This window comes from Photinus pyralis, unplaced genomic scaffold, assembly GCF_008802855.1.
Source record: "Photinus pyralis isolate 1611_PpyrPB1 unplaced genomic scaffold, Ppyr1.3 Ppyr1.4_LG1, whole genome shotgun sequence".
Classification (NCBI taxonomy): Eukaryota; Metazoa; Arthropoda; class Insecta; order Coleoptera; family Lampyridae; genus Photinus; species Photinus pyralis.
The window spans coordinates 40,009,059-40,032,480 of NW_022170249.1; the positions used below are offsets into that span (position 1 = coordinate 40,009,059).

Here is a 23,422-nt window from a genome sequence, read left to right on the forward strand (position 1 = left end):
TAAATATCTTTGATATTTCCTTCATATGTGCCAGCATTGTCAATCCATAGACTTTATTCGTAAGTAACTTATTACCTATTCATCCATGGAAACAACTTTTCATGTTCTTTATAATAGGCTTTACTGGATTTGGATATTACACCTACCGTAATGTTTGTTTAGATTTTACAACAAGCGATTTTTATAAGCAAACGTCAAGTGACTTTTCCATGACGTGAAAATCGTGAAATTACGAACACCCAGTCCACTTAATCGAGACATGTATTTGAGTATAACGTCAATATAATAAAAAATACTATAAGATACACGTGTATGATTGGTCTTTAAAGCACTTGCAACGTTAAAGGCACTCCGCTTCGCGTCGTGCCATTAAACTCGTTGCACGTGCTTTAAAGACTTGATTATACACTTGTATCTTAATATACTATTCTACTATTAAATAGGTATTGAACTGATCTTAACCCACCCCAGGCTCGAAGTGAAGATGACAGATTTCACGGCAAAGTGGCAACGTTGCAATCCCAGTATCAAAACACGGTTCCCGCTCAAAATTCAAACAAAAGAACGGCACGTGATCCGATCGTCTAAAGTAGGGCCCCCTTACGTTACACGAAGCTAATACAATGGCCCGTATGAATAAAAGTAAGCAAATGCTTATACTTACAAAATTCAAAGTAAATACTCGTAAGTGCTCCTTCGCACTGGGCGACTTAGCAGCGCTTCTAAGCAGGACAGGACGCAGTGCAGCGCTGCTAAACCATGCTAAACAGACCAGTATGAAGGGGCAGTTACGAGTATTTACTTTGAATTTTGCAAGTATAAGCATTTGCTTACTTTTATTCATACGGGCCAATGACTCGGCACCTAGTCGGGCAGGAACACTCAAATAAAATGCTGTAATGAGTAAAGGGGCTAGGAGAGTTCTAGCGCAACTTCCGGCCAAATTACATGTAATTTCCCATAAGGTATTCTAAGGTTCATTTGGGCTTTTTTGTATCAATTTGACCTTGTGCGCATGCGCGCCCCAGCCCATTGCGCAGTGTAATCTTGGATCCGCCATCTTGGATTGTTATCTTGGATCCACCATCTTGGAACCGCTATCTTGTATTGCTATCCTGGATCCGCCATCTTGGATTACCATCCTGGCTCCGCCATCTTGGAATCCTCAAGTTTCTAGGAGCGGATAAACATCATCATAACAAATACCAACGTTGCCAAATTTAACCATCTGATTAATGATATGTTAGATAGATTTGTGGTTATGTTTCTTCGTCTTTATCAGCTTGATGTTTAAGTCTCGTAAGTCTCGTTTTGTGTGGTTTAAATTTTGAAAGTGTTTGAAGTTCAAGTGTACCGTATTACACAGTACCTGAAATGGGGGTGTATTGCTTTGAATGTAATAAAATATATTCAACTCAGAGTTCTTTAAACTGTCGTGTAGATCATGTATTGCATTTGCTTTGTTGACCATCTATTAAAAATTTTTGAATGTTGTAAATGTATGATTTTTTAAGTGGCAAATTTTTAATTTTTTAAACACAGATATGTTAGTTATTCCAGTTTATTTTAATGTAAGTAGTTGCAAACTATTCAATGCCTTCAATTTCTTGAGCAATAACATCTAACTACTAGTTTGACAGCAGGACAGCACAAAGTAAATAAGGTAAGTACCTACAACGTCCTTAATAATAATAATAATAATAAATCGTTACTTGATTTTTAATCCGTGCGATTAGTTAACCAGGCTAGACCTGAGTTCTCACAAGAAACACCGACCATAATAATAATAATAATAATAGTTTATTGCCATGAATAAATTCCTTTACATTGGCATTGTCATGAATGTAGAATAATATAGAAAAAAAGACAAACTAAAAACATAAAGAGGACAAACGTTATACATTGAGGAAAATAAGATGTTAGTGTGTCCGGTTTAATTCGCATCAAGCTCGCCCACGGAGTAGTAATTTTTTTCAAGTAGATATAATTTTAAGTTTTTTTTGAACAATTGAATATTCCTTGATTGTTTTATTGCCTTTGGTATAGCATTAAATACTTTGATGCAATTATAGTAATAACCTCTCTCATAACGCGTTGTTCGGTGAGTGGGTATGCTCAAATTGTCACCATTCCTTGTACTCATTGCGCTGTAAATATGGCTATTTTTATTGAAATCATTTATGTTTCGCCACGTATGTACCGAGGCGCAGTATATAACAAGACTGGGTAGAGTTAACATTTTCAATTGTTGAAATGAAGTTCGGCAAGAAGCTGCACTTGGAAGACCAACCATAGCCCTAATAATGCGTTTTTGTGCTATAAATACTCGACGTGTATCAGACGCATTGAACCAAAGTAACACAGGATCCCCCAAACCAACGCGGAAAATTCGCATTACCTGCGGAATTCCGTACCGCATACGATTCGCATTGAATTGTTTCCACTGTGGTAAGTATACCAGTTCAGACAAGTACGATTTTCGTCGTTCGGGCATGCGTTTTGTCTGCGTATTTATTCGTCCGGAATCTTAGTTCGCACTCGACAGCGTTTTTATCAGTTTCGCAGTGGTTTCGCATGTGAAAAAATTGAAAATGGAGAGAATTATTGAGTTGGTTCGAAAGTATCCTATTCTCTATGACCTTTCTCATGAAGATTATAAAAATGTAAGGAAAGAGGACAAGATTTGGACTAGAATAGGAGAAGAAATAGGCGAAAATGGTGAGTAGTTTTACGATTTGTATTGGTTTATTTTTCTACATCTAAGACTAAAGAAAAGCAGAGGCCTAAACAATACTATATTTACTGCAAGAAGAGTCCATTATTTTCATCGTGAACAATTTATTCATAGTCCTGAATTAAAATACGTGGCAAATTTTTCTCGAACAGAAAATGCCAGTCTTGCAGCTCTCCTTGGGTCATTGTCCAAATTTTGAAATGCTCCAAGTTCAGGCTCTGGTGGATCTAAAAGTTCTATGAATCTATCATCACATTTTTTGTCCTTAGAAAATTATGCAAAATACATGCAGTTTTCACAATGAGAATACTAGTATCAATTTTTGTTTCCATTGGTCTGTAGAATATACGCCATTTTTGTGCCAATATTCCGAAAGCGTTTTCTACTACTCTTCTCGCTTTACAGAGCCTCACATTATAATTTTCCTTGAAAATATCTGTTCTGCTTTGACTGTATGGAAAGGGCCTCAACAAGTATGGTTTTAGTGCAAAGGCTTCGTCTCCAATTAAGACATGGGGGGAAAGTTCATTCTGGCCTGGGAGATTTTTCGGCTCAGGTACACCCATCTGATTTGTTTCAAATCTTCTTCCCATGTTGGAAGCTTCGAATATTCCACCGTCGCTGTTTTTACCAAAACCGCCAATATCAACTGAAATGAATCTATAATCTGGGCCAACAATAGCCATTAATACTGTAGAAAACTTATTCAAATAACACCAATAATTAGATCCTGTTTTGTCTGGACACTTGATAGTAACATGCTTGCCATCGATGCTACCAATACAATTTGGGAATCGCTAGGTATTTCTAAAACCTTCTTCAGATTTTTTCCATATTTCTGTAGTTGGTTCGGGCAAGTAAATATGTTGCAAATTTCTACATAAAGCTTCACAAACTTCTACAACTATGGCACTTACAGTCGAAAACCCGACTCTAAAACTATGGCCTATTGTATAAAATGTATCTCCGGTAGCCAGATACATAAAAAAGAGTATTTTGTTTCAGGGGATGAGATTAAAAAAAAATGGAGGAATCTGCGCGATACGTACGCTAAGTACATAAGAACTAATAAAACTAGAACTGGACAAGCGGCAAGCGATAAAAAAAAATGGATATGGGCAGATCATATGGAATCGTTCAAACCGTTCCTAAATTTTGCTAAGACTGCATCCAATGTCACAGATGTTGATACACAAGAATCTGAAGCATTCCCAAATATAGAATCACCCGAAAATATATTAACGGATGAAAATTCCGCAGTACAGAAACCAACGTGTAGTAAAAATCTACTAACAACTCAGACAGATGATTCCCAGAATAAGATTCAACCCTCCTCATCGAAACCTACTCGAAATGAAGCTCCTAGGGTTACTCTTTCAAATTAAACTTCTTCTACAGGCAGAACAAACAGAAAACGCAATTCTGAGCCATCCACATCTGTGAAAGATACGATCAGTTATTTTGAGAGCAAAAAGAGAGTAGTGCATGATGCTACCGATCAACTGTTTTTGGCTCATGCTTCTGCGGTAAAATCTTTCTCTCCTAGAAGGCAAATTGAAACAAAAATGAAGATTGCGCAAGTTATCATGGAGCAGGAGTTGCTTCAATTGGAGGAAAGTTCTTTGAATAGCCATCAATCTAGAGCTGAAACTACAGACACCTATCAAAACCCCTCTTCCGTCGGAAGTATTTCGGTTGTATCCCTACCTTCACCAAATGACACTGCATTACCTAAAGAATCGAATACTTCTGGGTTCTATGAAGTGAATTGTGAAAATAATTATATTACACTACACAACTTGGCGCAGAGTTGCAACCAAGCAGCTTCTCATAATCCATCAGTTTCCAACTATGTCAATTCCTTTAACCCTTACAATACATAAAGTATATTTTAGAGTTATTTTGAAATAAAGAGCTTTTTGATCCTTATTCTCTTTTACTGTAGTAAATTAATGATATAAATAATGCCTGCAGTTTTTTTTTCATTTTCTTACCTTAATGTTATGGCCAACCGTTCTTCGGGAGAAATAGCTTCTCGGTAATTCGTGTCTGATTTTCTAATATCATTTTCTACAAGGTGCAACAGTTCATCGAAACAATCTATTGTCATTCTAAAATAAATGTAGCATCTTTTATCGTCTTTTCGTAATTGAGGCATCAGCGTGTGATATTCCCCACATTTCAGTCTTTCTAGATTGATATCATGAACCCATTTTCTTCTTTTCCTAAGATTAAATTCATAATATAGTCCATATTGTTGTTTTAGGATAACTATAGATAATAATTTTACCTTGAATTGTCGTCCTCCATTGCTAACATTACAAGAGCTTCTTCTTCATCTGATGATGTATACATTTTTGTGAAGAATTGAGATCACTGAGTAGTATTCTTTGTTTTTCGTTGTCACCAACTCTTCTCAATACTTGACACATACGAGTATGACGCGAATATATTCGCTTCAATATGAAGTTCTTTACGAATTCCGTGACTGCGAACTTTCCGTCACGAATCCGCTGCGAATAATTCGCGTTGGTTTGGGGGGAGCTGTATGCTGTAGGCTAGTACACCATGTACAGCTGCGAAGTAATACGCTCGAATTGAGTTAAGGCTTAGGCGCTCTTTGAGATATCTGATAGCATAGCATGCACTATTCAGTCTGCCCACAACAAAATCAACCTGCTTGCACCACTTCAAATTTTGGTCAATATGCACCCCTAAGAATTTAGTCACTTCAGTTTGTTGAATGGACTTGCCAGACATTTTTACAAGTAAGGATTGGTACCTACCTATTAGTCAGTAGTATTGACCGAATTAGAAAAGTGGTCACTATGGAAATTCCTCAATATCTTTATTAAGAGCCACATGTAAGAACTATTAAAAAAGCGCACAGCATTTTAAGCTTGCATTATTCCTCTTAAAATAATTGAAAAGGTCCACACGCATTATCAGTATCAGTGTATAATAAAATCATTCAAGTTAATAATTCATTATTTAAACTTAAAAAGTAAATAACCACAAAATATTCTTTCGGTTAATCCAGTTAATCCCACCTTGTTTACTTCCTAACTGTTCTAACCTAAAATTTGACGGCAACAAAACAGTTAGTAAATGTGGCAACGTTGGTATTCGTTATGATATTTATCCGCTCGTAAGTTTCTTAGAATCCTCAAGTTCTTGGAATCCTCAACGCCTTAAGATGCAAGTTCCCGGTAAATTTTTTTTAATGGGGCGGATTCGAACCGCCAACCATCGGTTTACAAGTCCTATAGCATAACCACTAGGCTAACTAGACTTGTATGATATAATGCTTCGATAGTTGTATTTATAACGAACCTCTAAATATTATTAAATCATAGATATATTATGTTAAATGGTACGGAGGCGCCATCTATTGGCGTCGTAATGCATATAGAGGTATATTTTCAACCGGCTCCCTCTATTAGATGGATGCGGTATAGGGTAGGAAATTGTAATTTCAGGAGACAGGTGCGAGGACCCTCGTTCTAACCTATAATTCCATCTCAGAGGTAGGTCCCCATTCTAACCTATAACCAGAACAGGAGCGGGCAGAGAAAAAACAACAAACAAAAATAATATTAGCGCACAAGCTCCTTTCTGTAAATATAAGGTTAAAAACGTAGAATAGGTATGGATGTGGGTATTTACCGTATGCCGTCTGCATTGGGCCTAAAATTATCGCGGCACCTTGCGCTGAAAAAATAACATCTATTAACTTTTGATGAAAAAATAGAAAAGAGTTCATTCTTACCCGCCATCCTCGTAACAAATGACTATCGAACGGTTTCGAGGAGAGTTTTATTTATCACTATCCATCTGGACAGGAAAACTGCATACTACTGATTGCACAGCGATGAGTGGCCGCGGTCATAGGAAGCTTGATTGATACAAAGGGGTATGCACAATAAAAATTTACATCCTTCACTCGTTATATTCAATATCGCCATACCTCTATAGAACACGAACATTTGGTACAGGCCGCTGATAGATTTGCATTATTATCGATCAAAGCATCCTATTAGTTTTGAAAATGCGTACGTTGCGGGGGTTCCCGAAGTCTGAAGACCTTCAAAAATTAGTATGCTCGTAGGTAGTGTATTATTTTAGAAGGAGGTCTACTTTGAAGGTGATACGATAAACTTGAATACATACTTTTCGTTTCATTGACCAATTCCATATACCTTTTGAGTATTACCTCGACCTATTCAAAAGCCGACTGTTTCACTACATCGACTATCGTTATGCCCTGGAGATGAGTAGATTTTAAATTTTGCTATAACTAAAGTTTAACGATACCTATATTCTATTTACTTACGAGCTGTCACCATAGGTAATTTCGTAAAGCCTAGCTTAAGATTACGAATCAAGGACTCCTATATAGTTGCATTGTTTTAACAGGAAAAAGCACAAATTCTTTCTAGAAATTTTGCGGGACATGTTAGTTAGACTCGAGGATATATAGGTGGAAGGCTAACAGCAAACCGCTAGAACTTGTAGATGTTTAAGATAAATGTGTCATATTGATAACAATAGAACCGAAAAAGCGCGTTATCTATAAAATTGCAATAGATGACGTTACCGCTTTATACTGAATAATACTGTCACACTAGGGGGTTTGGTAGCTCTGGTTTTAGCACTCAGCATAGCCAGAGGTGTGTGACTTTCAACCGAAATCAATAAGTCATGTTAAGATGTAGTTATTGAATTATTTATTTAAACATAAAAAAAATGTACTTACATGTAATCGGTCATTGTATCACTAACTACTGACTACTGATCACTGCTTACTGATGACTGCTGACTGATCCCCTTAAGAGACTTGGATCGTCTATTTATTGGTGCCCGCCGCCGCAATTAGGTCGGAAATCTCACGCCCCTGTTCAATGGAAATTCTTACATCCAGGACTTATTAACCGCAGCCTTTGTATGGGTTGTTGAGAAATCGGAACTAACGCAATGCAGCTAACCAATGTTTCCTGATTCGTAGGCTCAGAAATCCCTATGGGGGTTGTCATATCCGTGACTGTTTCCTAATATATTGATTGTAAATTGTAGTGAAGATAATAGCTAAGGTTTTGCATGAATCATTATACCTAATAATTGATAGATTATTAATTTAGAAAAATCACTTTCGTGACATTTGCCTCCTCCCACAGAAATTCCTGACCTCAGGAATTGACTTGTATTTACTGAGGGTAAATACTCAATCTTACTTGCTAACGTAAAAGGTGAAAAATAGAGTGGAATTTCCAGGATGTTCCAGGACATTTCCAGTCTATTTATCCATCCTGTATATACTAAACTATATACAAATAAACCATACTATACAATCATGTTTTACAGTAAGGAAATGAACAAATGTTTATCACCAAAAATGTCTTAACCGCAGTTTTTTTTTAATTATCACTGTAAGATATGCAAGTATCCGGGTCTATCAAAAACGACTTTTTTATAGTTCATTTGTGATTTAAACGTACTCGCATTAGGTAAGTATCACTAATTAGTTTTAAAGTTACTCACAATTGGTCTCAAGGTGTCTTTATCACTATATTGTTTTTCACTTATTCACATCACTTGGTCCATTGATATATAATGTGTATCTTCCGACGTTGAAGATCGGCAATTTCCCTCAGGGTGTGGCACGTACATAATAGGTGGTGTTGATGGACTCTTCCTGGGCTTTTGACCCTTCCATGGAGGTAGTTGAAATGGTGTAGCAGCTTCTGTATGCGTTACTGATGTTTTTCTTTCAGTTGGCTGCAGATAATTCTCTTCGGTTTCCCATTTCAATTTCGTTGGTCTCGGTGGTAGTTTACGTTCTTCCTGTTGAGCTCGTGCTTGTTCCTCAACCATCATGGGTAATATGGACACTGTTTGTTTGGTGCTGAGGGCGATTCTTCGGACAAATGATTTCCTCATCCTTAATTGACGGTAAGTGGTTATTGAGGTGGATGCCACCAATAATAAGAAATTTAGAATATCGAAATAGGTGAGTGTTGGCGTAGTAGTGGTTGGCGATTGTCCAACAATCCATTGTTCGTTTAAACAATCCTCCAAGACATCGAAATGTAGACTAGGCTTGTTCCACTTTGGTAAAGCTAGTCCTTTAAAAGTAATCCATTCGGCTGGAATAATTTGTTTTGTTGAAAATTCTAACTTTTTATCTACACACGGATAATGTGCGTAGATGGTTTCTTCTTCGTCTTCGAAATGACAATGGCATGGAATTGTCACTAATAATGCTCCAATATGACGATAAACTTGTAAGTCATAGGATGTATCTGGACATCTTAGTTTAAGATGGTCTTTTGGATGAGTTACCATTACTTTGTTGCTTCCCATGGGTGTCAAAAATTGATTGTCGTTGCCTGTTTCTCTACAAGACACAGGGCAAACTGTTGCTAGTTGTTTAATTGATCCACCTTGAAGTACTTGTCGTACGCACGAAATTCCCAAAGTTTCTTCACTATAATGCTCATTGATGAAGCATAATTCTTCATGAAAAGGATCGCATTTCGACAATAATATCGTCCATGTGAGATTAGAGTAAACGAGTGCGACAGTGAAAGAAGGAATAGTTACGGAACACGTGAAGTTCTTCCATCCATATGATGGTGTAATTACTTTCCTCATATGCAACCCTTGTAGTTGCTTCCTCACTATTGGTACGTGAAGTCCCACCAATAAATTGTTACGGGATACTATGCATTCTACCAGCGGCATGGTATAAAATGGTGATGACGAACTTAAGGCTAAAACATAATCATTTTTATTTATATCTATACTTATTCGTTCTAAAATACCATCCAATGAACTCATTGGAAGAAAATCTAATTGTAATCTTTTAATCTGACACATGTTTACCATACTCCTCTTCATCTCATATTGTAAATTTGTCTCTGTTAATACTAAATCAATTAGTTTATGATCATGACAACTTACATTCGGTGTATTCGTAAACATTATCTTTGGATAAATTATTTCGTATATTCTGACATGATCTCGACTACCTACTTTGCTTAATAAGAGTGAAACTTCACAATCACTTGAAAATGTCTTTTTTACATGACTTCTTGTTGCTAATTGGTAATCAAATAGTTCTCCGTCGTCTACTAAAATTTTATCATCATTGGAAAATTTGTTTCCAACAGTTTCAATATTTCTTAAATAATCAGCATAGTTTAAAATTGTCGAGCAAATGTACGTATTATGTTGACAAAATTTTTCCGTACAATTTAATCTTTCTAAAATCCCTTGTGGTTTTGATACTCTGAAAATAACTTGTCTAGTCGTTTGATAAAAACTAACGCCTGGTAAACGTTCTAAACAAATTCCCGACGTGATTTCAATTATGGCACTACTTCCTGTTACTAAGCAGATTAGAATTTCAACTAAAATTTTCATTATATAACCCTCGATTCTTTTCATAATTCTAACGATTTACGTTGCTTCTAATGTGATCACCTTTTAATGTACCTTTTTAATTTACTTTTAATACTTTTTTATTACTCACTTTAGGCCTCATCTAATATATAAACACATTGTTTAGAATACTTTGAAAACTTTTTCAACTCATAACTTCTTTGAAGTTTATCGCGCGATTTCACTCGTTTCTCTTTCCACAGCATTTACATGTGGGAGAGCAATAGTTTCATTAAAGGAAATAGAATTAGATACCTATCTAAAAATTTTGTATTAAGTTAAAAAGTCGTGCACTAGGAAAATTTCCGAAACGTTTGAATGTCTACTTCTTTAAGACAAATTTCTCTCTATGTTTGGCTTGCGAATGTCGAAAATTGAGTGTCCTATTGCCTTTCCTTAAAGGTCAATTTATTTGTAAAGGTACTGGCCTATTAAACAGAAATATACTTACTAAATACTTACTTAATTTATTGAGTCCTTATTCTCAATAAAGCATACACTAGCATTTACCCTGCTTCCAGTTATTCCCATTGAGGCTGAGCAGCTCTTAGAGAACGGCCTGGAATACTTTGGGACGATGACGCTAGTTGGTGATCCACGTAAAAATGACTTTTTCCTCCTGTAGGAGTTCGTACGGTTTCTCTGCTTTCCGAAAGTGTTTCCATACGAATATCTTCGACAGGTGCTTGGTTTGGATACTCTTCAGGAATCGCTGTTAACCAAGGTGGTCTTTGAAGATTTCTAAATCTGTTTCTTCTACGAATGCCTTGTCTTAACTTAATCAAAACACATATTAATATCGTTAATATAAAAAGCGTTAGAACTGTTGCCATAAAATATGCCAATATTTCTTCAATTGCATGCTGCTTGGCGGGTAGGGCATGCGACGGATTGTACGGAAGGTACAGTGGCCAAAGGAATGGCATTTCGTCTCCAAACCTTATAACCTATAAGCAAAACTAACATTGTCAATATTGAGTTCCAGACAAAGTATTTCGTATCGCCTTGATACGAATATAAACTATCAACAGTTGTATGAACAGCGTCTTCCACTGACTCAACTATAGTTGACAGCTTCGATGTTGTCGTCAGGTTCAAATGTGGAACCGTAGTGGTCCAATTGGGATTTAAACATTCGGTAATGTTATAAAATAGAGTATCATGCTGATTTGACTTAATTACATATGTTTTAAGGTTTGACCAAATGGCTGGCAGTATGTGAACTGCTTTATAAGTACTATGGTCAGAAGTCGCACAAGGAAATCTTGTACTAATAACTTCCTGGTCATTAACATTAACTGCACAGGAACATGGTAATTCAATTTGTAGTGCTCCTGGCTGATCGTATACGTAAGATGGAAGTAATTCATCCCTGCCATTACATTTAATTACAGTAGGATATTCAGGGTGAGTAATGACGAAACTATTATCCGTTATTTCGGAATTGATCATGGAGTTCGAAGAGTGACATCTAAATGAACAATGTTCTTCTAGTTCCTGAACGGTTGCACCGGTGAACATCTTAAATGCACACTGTGGCCCGTACGTACTATCTGAATTATAACGTGGAAGAAAACATAATTTATCATTGTAGGGTTTGCAATGATGCAGACTTACTCCTGAAATGGGTTTAATTATATGAGAACGGTCTGCTTGAAGAGCTACTGCTAAGTATAATGGATCGTGCATCAACACACAAGTATTATTGTTCCATGCGAAAGGCGTAGTGATTAATTCATAAATTTTCCAATTTAAATTTAGACGACCAATAGGTATCTTAATGTGTACAATCAATTGTTGGTCTGTGAAGGAACAATCGCATATTTGTAACTTGTAATATCTTGACAGTTCGTTTACTGACAAGCTTAACGTGTGGTTATCTTTGCTCAATTCGCTATTTAATAGTATCAAATCGCTTCTAAGAATACTTGGATCCACAATACTTGAAGGTATTCGGTGTTCTTTGCATGAAGTTAATACTTCGGACGTTTCTATAAGTCTTACTAATTTTGTTAATTTGAAAAGGTTCCCATATAAATATTGAAAAATTTGGTATATTTCACCTTCATGGTTTCGATTTACTTGTTCCAACGTACTTTTTATAGAGTTACTGTAAGTGGTGAGAACTGAAATTTTATTTCGAATTTCTGCTAGGTTTCCATTTATCTCTTCGTGATATTTTGCGAAATTTCTTGAATTTATAGTAATGTCTCTGATATTCTTATTTAGTCCGGAATGAACATGGTCTAGGTATTCTAAAATCTTCTGATGTTCAGACTGTAAGGAATCAACCTTTCGTTCGGTTGCTATTCCACAGCAGAACGAAAAGAAATCCCCGATAAAATCTAAACCTCTTCGTGCTCGCGCTGTTGGATTGATCCTCGCTTTCTTAACCATGAAATCACCCCAAAGTTCAGGCTCTAATGTCTTCGCAAACATATTAAGATCCTTATCTAATAACTTTTCAAGACTTGCGATCTGATTCCCTACTTCACACAAATGTTCACTTGTATTGCAGGCGGTGTGTCGTGGGCTTTCCGTTTGGGTGCTTCTTAAATTCCATTCCGTTTGGTAGGTAAAGGGGATAGTTGCCGAATAGGCTATTACTTCAGGTAGGTTTTTCCAGTGTGCTCCTGTGATAATTTTCACAGGCACGACTCTAAAATGACAACAATCCTATAGTATAAAATGCTATATTAATTAGGAAATGGAATCAAGATAAATACAGAAGAAATAAGAAAGAGAGAGAAGAAGAAAAAAAAAACTCTTAATTAGAATCGCTACTACTGTCCCAGTGGTCGCTTGCGGTTTCGTAAAACGCAAGATTTTCGGAGATATAACGACAGTTTTGTTCCGCACATCGATCATCCGCGTGCTCGTGCAACTCACATGCCCCTGACTTTTGATGTGGGATTGTTAACTCCATTTCATGTAAATAAATTCCGGGTACCATTTTTCTTAGAAACTGTGCTTTCTCTCGTCCGGTGCAGGTGATTAAGGATCTTGACAACAGTGCTCCTAACAGGTAGGGGAGGTGTTCATAGGCGGCGTCGCCCTTCTCCCATCGGAGACCATGGAAACGCTTTGTGAGCCAAGCGTTTGTTAGCATGTACTTCATTTCTATCTCTTCGAATTCATAGGGTGGTGCCATATGAATTTTAGTAATTTTCTTGTTCATGTTGTTTAAGATGACTATCTCCTTTGCAATAAATTCACCTCCTTTCCCACGCATCCCTTGGATGTCTACGATATGGGTTTTCCTGTTAAATTTCAAAACCTTAATAGATTTTATACTCTATTAACTAAGTATGCTACTTGGATGGAGCTACAGTCTTCGCCGCAGGAGGCCGGTTTTCTTATGATGTATGACTTCCAATAAAATTATGTTATGTTTGTTCCAAAATTATGGATATATATATATTTTTTATTTATTTATTTATTTTTTTTTTTTCAGATCTCCTTGTTGGCCTCTCCCGTTCACTTTCAATTTTGTCGTGTGGGGAGGTCAGTATACGACCTGCTCACACAGTTATCTTGTGTGTAATGGTCGTCGCCTGACTGTCCTTCACGAAAATTCACCGTATACTCCATCGTAGTGGTTTAGTTAGCTGTTAGCGCCTGCTTAAATATCCTTATGCGTGCGACGCGTTCATATCAGGAGTCCTCCTTTTCGAGTGTTGCAGCGAAAGGGGTCCCCTGATGTGGGCCGCGTCTCCTTATTCACTTATTGTTTTGGTATCATTATGGTTTTATCAGCGCCTTTTGTATTGGAGAATGTTACCGTTCGACGCTGCTGTTCCCCATTTCTTGGACGGCTATTGCATGTGGCTGCCAAGTGTCCTGGGCGGTTACAAGAAAAACAGATGGGTCTTGCATCCCTTGTTCTTGTTAGTGTTGATGGCCTACCTCTTATAGCTCGGTTGTAGTTCCATTGTCGATTCTCCCCATTCGTCCTATTAAATTGTTCGTAAGCTGGTCTGTTATACTGTGGCGAAGGTCTCGGTACAGTTGTGGTTGTTGTTGAGGATGTATTGACTGCTCGAGTCGCAATCCCATAGATTGATGTAGTTTGCTGTTGCACCACATCTTGGATCCTTGATTCTTGTAACTGTGCTAATTTGAATACGGCTGAGCGGAACGAATCGGCGTTTACTTCGTCAGTTGGAGGACAAATTATTATAAATTCGGATCGTAATCCTGGTTGCAATCCTTCTATAAAATAAGTACTGATTTCCGCCATCGGTATTGACGGATTTATTTGGCTCGCGAGTTCCAAGACGTCGTAGTAATACTTTAGTACTAGTTCGTTTAAACCCTGTTTCTTTGACCGCAATTTTTTCTTTGCCTCTAAAGACGATGTTATACCGCCAAAATATTTTTGAAATGATTGTGAGATATCATTCCATGTTTTATTTGCATTGTCCGCGTTTGAAATGAAATCTGTGTACCACGTATGTGCTACTCCTTCTAAAAAGTTGCCAAAATGGGCAATTTTATTCGCTTCACTCCAATGATTAGAATGAGCGCATCTCTCGTATTTTTTCAAAAAGGTTACGCAATTTGATTCTCCCGGTACGAAAGAATCAGGTTGCGTGAATTTGGGAAATACCGGTGTGTTGACCGATTCATTCACTTGCTGAATTGTGGTATTAGGGTGCGCCATAGTAACTACTTGTTCGTTTCTGAATAATACGTTTTGTTGTAAATTATGTTCTGTTGGAATAGGGGTTTTGCGCGTTTCGTTGAGGGTGCTAATATTACCGTATTTTCTGATAAAAATGATTGCTGCGCTGTAATAGGTGACCGTTGTAGCCTATTTGTTGGTGTAAAAGTTTGTTCGTATGGTACTGTACTTTGTGGTTCCGCTGGTGGAATTGCACTTAATTCTGAAGCTACGTTTAGTTGCGCGCTTCGCGTATTATAAGTATGCTTAGGCGTACTTGCCGGCATTTAGCGGTTTTCATATCAGATATGATAAAAGAAATTTAATTATTAATTTAAATGATATTATATTTATGTAAAAGTAGAAAGATTAGGACGGCATTTGTAAAGACATATAAGAACATAAATAATAAACATAGGCAATTATCAATGTACATGGCAGTTTTAATTTTTTATGCGTTCGAGAGAAATAACTAGTGCTGTTTGAGGACAGCAAGTAAAAAAAAATCGGCACCTCCACCATATGTCACACTAGGGGGTTTGGTAGCTCTGGTTCTAACACTCAGCATAGCCAGAGGTGTGTGACTTTCAACCGAAATCAATAAGTCATGTTAAGATGTAGTTATTGAATTATTTATTTAAACATAAAAAATGTACTTACATGTAATCGGTCATTGTATCACTAACTACTGACTACTGATCACTGCTTACTGATGACTGATCCCCTTAAGAGACTTGGATCGTCTATTTATTGGTGCCCGCCGCCGCAATTAGGTCGGAAATCTCACGCCCCTGTTCAATGGAAATTCTTACATCCAGGACTTTAATTAACCGCAGCCTTTGTATGGGTTGTGAGAAATCGGAACTAACGCAATGCAGCTAACCAATGTTTCCTGATTCGTAGGCTCAGAAATCCCTATGGGGGTTGTCATATCCGTGACTGTTTCCTAATATATTGATTGCAAATTGTAGTGAAGATAATAGCTAAGGTTTTGCATGAATCATTATACCTAATAATTGATAGATTATTAATTTAGAAAAATCACTTTCGTGACAATTGCTCTAAGTCCCGAAGACGATAAGAGATACTTGATTCCTGACTCATTTGATACTCTTCCGTGGGGCCATTATGCTATCAGTAAGCCTCAAGATGTTGATGAACCTCTAGAAATTGCTGATGAAATGGAAATTGATTAAAGTGCAAATGTTTATTAATTAAATGCAGTTCTGTTATCTCGTTTGAATAATTTACCAACCCTTGACGAATTAATGAACCCTTTCAATTTATTTTAAAAGAGCCGTTCGTGCAGTCAACCCTTGACGAATTAATGAACCCTTTCAATTTATTTTGAAAGCGCCGTTCGTGCAGTCAACCTCAGGTAAAATATTTAATCGATATAAACAAATTGCAGCAGATTATGGTAGGCCTATTAATTTTTTATGCATATAAGAAATTGCTAATGGGGAATCCTATAACGAGGCTGTAAACACCCCCAATAAAATTACTTTAATGCAATTTTATTGCCTCTAAGGTGGCCATGGAAAGGGGTGTATCATATCGAGCGAACCTCCGTACTCGATATTGCGTCTAATTGTTAAATTTCTATAATTTAAAACCTAACCATCTCCACATCATACTGATAACTTTTCATAAATCATACCTCCATTCTAACTTTATCTCATCTAGAAAGGTGTGGCGCTAATACGAGAACTGAGGATAATCCCCCGTTCCATATTACACTTTTCGCCTAAAAAGATCCAGAATACGTCTACCGTTCATTATGCATAATTGTGGAATATTCTAAAATTAAAATTTGTTAACAAACTACCTTGTGACTGCTGAAGGCTGATATTGGGACTCATGGTACAATACAGGAGCATAGACTAAAGCTGACAAGCATAACTGGGTTGAACTATAAAGAGGTATTTAAAAATAGCAAATTTTTGATTAGATTTATGATTGCACTTAAACAGAGGCTCAACTCTGACGTAAGCAATGTTCTTGGCTTTCAGATTGTTACTTGTTAACAAAATGGTGGTTGGTATCCTCTAAAAAGATATCGTCATCGTTATTATACTTTTTATTACAAACTACTTACGCCCCAACTCTGATGTAGGCGATGTTCTCTGCTGTCGGATTATTACTTGTAAACAGTCATATAAAATGATCGCCTAAGAAGGCTTTCATATCTATCCAATAAAATGTCGCGCTCTTCATTAAACTGCAAATTATGCGCGCCAGGACACGTATCTCTAAGAAAATTAATTATAAGCAACTAAAATGGCGAAAAAAAAAAGATCTCTTACCCGTGGTATATAAGAAGGCCCCTGTCTGTATACCCACATGCACTTATTGAAATCGAGTTAGGTTGGTTTATGCAGCAAAATTTAATGTAATTTTAATTTTAAAATTTTACTTAACGTAATTTAAGGATAGGTTTATGCATCTCCTTTTTAGTGTAATTTAATAATATAAACGCATGCGTATAGTTTTGTTATCAACTTCATGCTGAATACTGAAAGCATACTTCATGTTGTTTTGGTTCCCGCGTCTTTATATTTTATAACCTACATTTGCTTTCGCCAAGGAGACATAGCTTTCGTGCCGTTGTTTCTTTTTAAATTCAGTAATCGGTTTATTTGGTTTGCGCTTTATTATGGACGACGCAGAACTGATTGAGCAGGTTCGTCTGTTCCCGTTATTGTATGACAAATCCAATAAATATTACAAAGACTCCTGTGCAATTAGTAATGCCTGGGGCACTATATCGGCAATCTTACAATCCACACGTAAGTACTGTAAAGATCATGTGTGACATTGGGTATTCAAAATATGGTTATTTTAGCTGAAGAATGCCAACGAAGATGGCTTATATTAAGAGCGCGCTACAGTGGCGTAGCGTGACCTATAAAAATGGGGGGGCACTAGGGCTGTGAGGTTCATGAAAATAAAAATCAGGACACGGTGGAGTAGTAAGGGTGGTGGGCGAGAGTAACCGGGGGGTCTGGGGGGTATGGAAAACCCCCCAGGAGAAGGGGGGTGCGGGGGTCCCCCCCCGCAAAATTTTTGACATTTTGGTAGCTTTATATGTGTTTTTGGACTAATTTACGTCTTTCTCAGATCACAAAACCTTGTAGTGTGATTTGTCCTAAAAATTTAAAAAAACAATTTCGAAGTTACGAAGTGCCCCCGGGGCACGGGAATGAGAATATTTAAGATGACAGTTACAAAAATAAAGCACCGAATGGGCAAGTATGCATCCAAATCCGTAATTTATTGAATGTACATCGAAATTATAAAAACTAATGTGTACCTACGTTAATTGAAAAACTACTTCACTTAATAAAATGCCATTCTACGTATGGAATTATTAGCAAATTTTTCAACTAATTTCTGAGTATTTGCTGGTTCCATAAGCGCCTTGGTCATATCTTGCTCAATAGCCATCAGCGCCAAACCGGATAGTCGATCTTCTACCATTGTGCTCCTAAGGTACGTTTTCAATCTTCATAGGCACGAAAAAGACCTTTCCGAAGTAGCGGTTGTAATAGGCCAGCATAAGGATATTTCTAATAACTGTAAAATTGTTGGCACCATTTCCACCAAAGAGTTCTTTAGAAATTGATTGATTGTATGTAATAGCATAGTATCTCCGTCTTGCGCACTTTGATTAAAATGACTTGCAGCGAAGGTCCTATAAATTTGGAGCTCAGAGTAAAAACTGTCTTCAAGCTGATAAAATTTTTGAATATTACGCACTTCAGTTTCGTTTATAGGCTCCGTCCACTTAAATAACAGCTTACCGATAATCATAATTTTCGAATAGTCGTTTTCGGAAAATCGGGTCTTTAAATTAGAAAGGATGGTATCAAGTCCTTGGAAATAAACCTGCACCTTAAAAATGTCTTGAGGTGTTTCTGCAAAAAATCCAGGTTCCCCACTGTTGTAGTCTAACCTCGCAGGTACTTTCCTTCTTCTGCTAAGTGTGGGTTTTGCTATGTCTATGTCGGGGGATTGTGATTCAATTTTGTCACATAGCTCTTCGGTGTCTCTCCAGATCCGCATGAAAGATTCGTCATTTCTTTTTAACTGTAAGCACTTAAGTAGCGTATTTAACTTAGGAAGTAAAGAATGTATATCTAAATTTTTATTTTGAAGTTCCTTTGAAAAAATGTCAGTCAATGACAAAATGCTGCACAAAAATTTAACGGAAAAAATAAAACCGAAATCAGACATGTTCTTAAGCAACCCACTGGCGTCTGCCGACGCTTTTGCGTTACATTTGTCATTTGAAATTATTATTAGCGTTTTAAAAATTTCAGGTAATTCTTCAATAATCACAGAAAGAGCCCGATGACGAACAGTCCAACGAGTTTTAGAAAGATTCTGAAGTCTTTTAAAAGTTGGTTGATTCTCACTTTTCTTGCAAATATTTTCAAATATGGCATATCTCTTGGCTGATGCACAAATTGTAGTATACAAGGAATTGACGCAACCAAGAGCATTTCTTAGTTCTTTCACTTCGTTGCAAAATCGCATAACAGCAAGATCAAGCAGATGAGCATGACAGTGTGTATATAATGCTCTAGGCTCATCTTCTTTAAACCTTGCTGCAACACCATTAAATTCTCCACTCATATTGGATGCCCCATCGTACGCCTGACCCCTAATTTTGGAAAGGTCAAGACCTAAATTTCTCAAAAAGTTCTTTATAATGTGATGTAGGTTTGCACCGGTTGTATTTTCAACATCTATAAAGCCTAAAAAACGTTCTTTGACTACAATCCCACTATCATCACGAAATGGGTACCTCACACAAACAGAAACTTGTTCTTTCGTCGAAATATCGGTTGTTTCGTCACAAATTATTGAATAGCACGACGCTAAATTTATTTCGTTTATTATTCTATCTAAGATGGATGTTTTAACAATCTCGATCATTTCATTTTGAATCGTGGCGCTAGTGTAAGATCGAATTTTCGACTCCGTAAAATCTGTCATTTCGGGTTTATCTCGCAAACGCAGTTGCAACAACTCCAAAAAATTACCCTTATTTAAAGATGTTGCACTTTCATCATGGCCTCTCAGAGCTATACATTGCTTCCCCAAAAATAAAATGTTTTCAAAAATAAAACTCACGTAATCCCAGTTTAATTTCACTTGTTTTGCTCGTGTTGATGACAATGCATCTGCTACTGTACTTCCCTTCGATCGCATTTCACTCAAAAATAGCATTGAAGATCGATGTGTATCACATTTTTCATGCTTCTTAAATTTTTCTATGGCCTTTTTCCAATTACTGACACCTACTGTGGTAAATGACTCTTCTCCACGCCCCTTTTTAACACGTTGAAATACACGACAAGGAAAGCAAAAGGCAGAGTCTTTGATAATACTGTACTCAAGCCACTTAAAATCAGAGTACCAAGATGATTTAAAAGAACGCATTTTCCCAAGCACTACTTCTTTTGGATAGTTAACACTTGGTTGATAAGGTCCAGCAGTTAAATCCACACTTTCAATTCCTGTTCCAGGGTCTCGCTCTTGTGAACCAGGTTTTCCACTTTTGCGCACTTGATAATCTTCAACTTTTCCTCCTCTGGAATGTTCATCAGTGCTCTGATCCGCTGGTGCCGTGTATGACTCTTTCGATGACTGTGAGGTAGATGGTATTTGAGAAGAGTCATTTGTAAAGTTACTAGGGGTAGAGTCTTTTGATGGTCGTGACTTTCTCGTCACAATGACAAATTTATCCATCCTCTTCCTTTTCGGTTCGCGAATCGCGAAGACGCGAATAATAAATAAACTAATAACTAACCACAGAAGCACCAAAAACTCACTAACTTGATTTTAGATGAAGGTAAACTGATAGAAAGTCTATATAATACTTAACACTTAAAAAAGACGCGCAAACTTACTGACTGACTAGTGACTAACGAGTAACGACTATCATAAGTATTTTATTAACGCGGAAGCGCTGGCGCGTCGCGTCCGCGTGGCGCCACCTTATGGCTTAAGTCAGTGGTACCTGGTACCAGCAGCGTACGGTTGTCGGTTGACCACTAGGGAGGGGGTTAAAATTTAAAATCCTCCATTGGCGCCGTTGCCGTAAATTCAAGATATTCAGTAGCATAAAACGGAACCGTGCGCAATCATTTAAAGTACCATGCGTTTAAAATGCATTTAAAACGTCGGAAAATTCGTCAAGTTAAATAAATTATTACGGAATTTCACTTCTAAGGGCCGGTCTATTCATCTTCCAGTAAATTTAATGGGCAAGTAAGTACCTAGACAACGATTGTGTCAACAATGGTATCCATGGAATTTACCGGCAGATTAAAGTTACAGCCGTTACAGGGAGGTGAATAGATCGGGCCTAAGTTGCATTTAAATAATTGGAAATAACGAAATAAGAGTTTATTATTTTATTGGTTTATCATCAATGAATAGGCGTGTTATTTGTGTGTATAATGCTTGATGAGGACTATCGCCGGTTGTTAAGTTGGGGGGGCACGTGCCCCCCCGACGCTACGCTTCTGGCGCGCTACAATGCGGAGAGGAAAAAGTATACACCTTCGGGTGCCGGTGGTGAAGATACAGAACCTGTCTGGGCATTGTTTGACTCGCTAGCATTTCTTTCTGAGTACATTACCCAAAGACGGTAAAGTAGCTGTTTGATAATTAGAAATTGTGAACTAAAGGTGAAATTTTTTTAGAGCGAAAGGAAATGTAGCTGTGGGAAAACCGACTACAAAAACAAAGCCATCTGATCGTGTGTGGGATTCGCTGCAGTTGGTAATTGAAGGAGAGGAGACCGAGACACCTATGGAAGACATAACATTGCCCAGTCCTCAGCCAAGCACTTCATCATCGACTAGTACGATAAAAGGCACAACTACTCCGCAGTCACACTCAAGGGAAGGGTCTACGGAACGCAAAACTAGGGCCGATATGGCGAAAAACATTAATTCTGCAATGAGTACATTGACGCAATACATACAGACAAAGAGGAGCGCATCCGAGGAAATTGATACCGACACATGTTTTGGCAATATGGTCACTCTTGAGCTAAAACAAATTAAAGATGAAGGGGAAAAGAGACGAGTAAAAAAGAAAATTTTGGACATTTTATTTTGATTAGTAGTAGAAATTTACTTTTTAGTTATTTAGATATAAATTCATATTAAATTTACTTATGTTACTATACTTAACACTAATGATTAACACTTAAATACTAATAATATCTTAAAACTTAGAAATAAACGGTAAATAAAAAATTTTACTTTGTATTTGGCATGGCACCTCTCCATATCACTTCTTCCTGCCAAGGCACTGATCCTTCAGGGGAATTTAAATATTGCCTCCAAGTACCAGATGATACAGTACCCTCTCCATTTATCACATCCGCAAATCCTGGAGGACAGTACCTCATGTTTCCAGCAGCTCCATTGTCTTCATTATATTTGATAAAGTTGTGTAGCACAACACAACTTAATGTGATCTGCTCACATAGGTCCACATTGGCGATTATTGGGCGTCGTAAGACTCGCAATCTTTGGCTAAGAATGCCAAACGCATTTTCAATTGTTCGGCGACCTCTTGATAAACGATAATTGAAAATTTTTTGGGCATCCGATAGTTTATCGCCTGGATATGGTCGCATTATATTTTCGTGCAATGGAAACGCTGCATCGGCAGCAAAAAAGTACGGAAACTCGACTTTAGTATTAGGAAGGTTGGCAGTATGAGGTAAATTTAGTTGGTCTTGTAAAATTCTACTGCCAAACCCAGACTCCCTAAATACCGATGCATCATGGTCCCCACCAGGTGCACCAGCATCCACAAATATAAATCGATATTCCGCATCACAGGCTGCCATTAAATTGATGCTAAATGTCTTTTTATAATTAAAATATGTGGAGCCGCTCATTGGAGGAGCCTGGATTACCACATGCTTGCCATCAATTGCTCCTACACAATGTGGCAGATTCCATTTTGAATTAAATGCATCCGCAATCTGTAATAATTCTGGCCTTGTTGGTGGTTTTAAGTAAATAGGTTGAAGGACTTCCCATAACACTTTTGTTGTCTCCTTTATAATATTAGCCACAGTTGTTTTACCCAACATATGGCTATAGGACATCTCCTGCATTGAACACCCCTCTGCTAAATAACTAAAGAACAGTATAACTGCATCCAAATTCTTACATACTCACTGAAGTGTTATAATTAATCGCTGAGGAGGGTCTATAGGCCGTTTAGTAGGATCCTTTAATAAGTGAGTTCCAACCAGATTCAGTAACTTATCAAATAGACTTGGATACATCCTGGTGTATTTGAAAAAGTGCGGAAAATCGGATCTGTACATCATTTTGATGGAACGGTATAGACCCATCCTCTCTCGATGACGATTAACAGGACGAACCGCAAAGCGACGATGTCTTCTACTATTAGTATACCACCATCCTGCAGCCACCACAATGGTGACAATACTTAATAATTCATCCAAATTATCCATTACGAAGAGCAAACAAAATTTCAAATAAAGTAGGTTAAAGATTATAAAAAATAAAAAACCAAATAAA

General features: G+C 37.3%; 2 protein-coding genes and 1 pseudogene across 2 annotated transcripts in view; 1 reads left to right on the top strand and 2 right to left on the bottom strand.

The window, feature by feature from the left end:
- LOC116170367 overlaps positions 1-23,422 on the top strand; it is a 631,383-nt gene that overhangs the window by 415,244 nt on the left and 192,717 nt on the right. The gene's annotated exons all lie outside the window — the stretch shown is intronic.
- LOC116161151 lies at positions 2,971-5,078 on the bottom strand (annotated as a pseudogene).
- On the bottom strand, positions 22,117-23,191 carry LOC116161160 (protein ALP1-like). Its single transcript, XM_031474407.1, has 2 exons — positions 23,054-23,191; positions 22,117-23,011 (listed from the first exon to the last, which is right to left on the bottom strand). Exons 1-2 carry the CDS (start codon positions 23,161-23,163, stop codon positions 22,117-22,119), a joined length of 1,005 nt encoding a protein of 334 aa, XP_031330267.1. The 5' UTR covers positions 23,164-23,191.

What these genes read in the sequence shown, in the direction of transcription:
- LOC116161160 (XM_031474407.1), bottom strand. Translation starts at nt 23,163, where the DNA reads ATGTATCCAAGTCTATTTGATAAGTTACTGAATCTGGTTGGAACTCAC. An exon ending in CGATTAATTATAACACTTCA is followed by an intron (nt 23,012 to 23,053) that starts GTGAGTATGTAA and finishes ACTGTTCTTTAG; the next exon opens with TTATTTAGCAGAGGGGTGTT.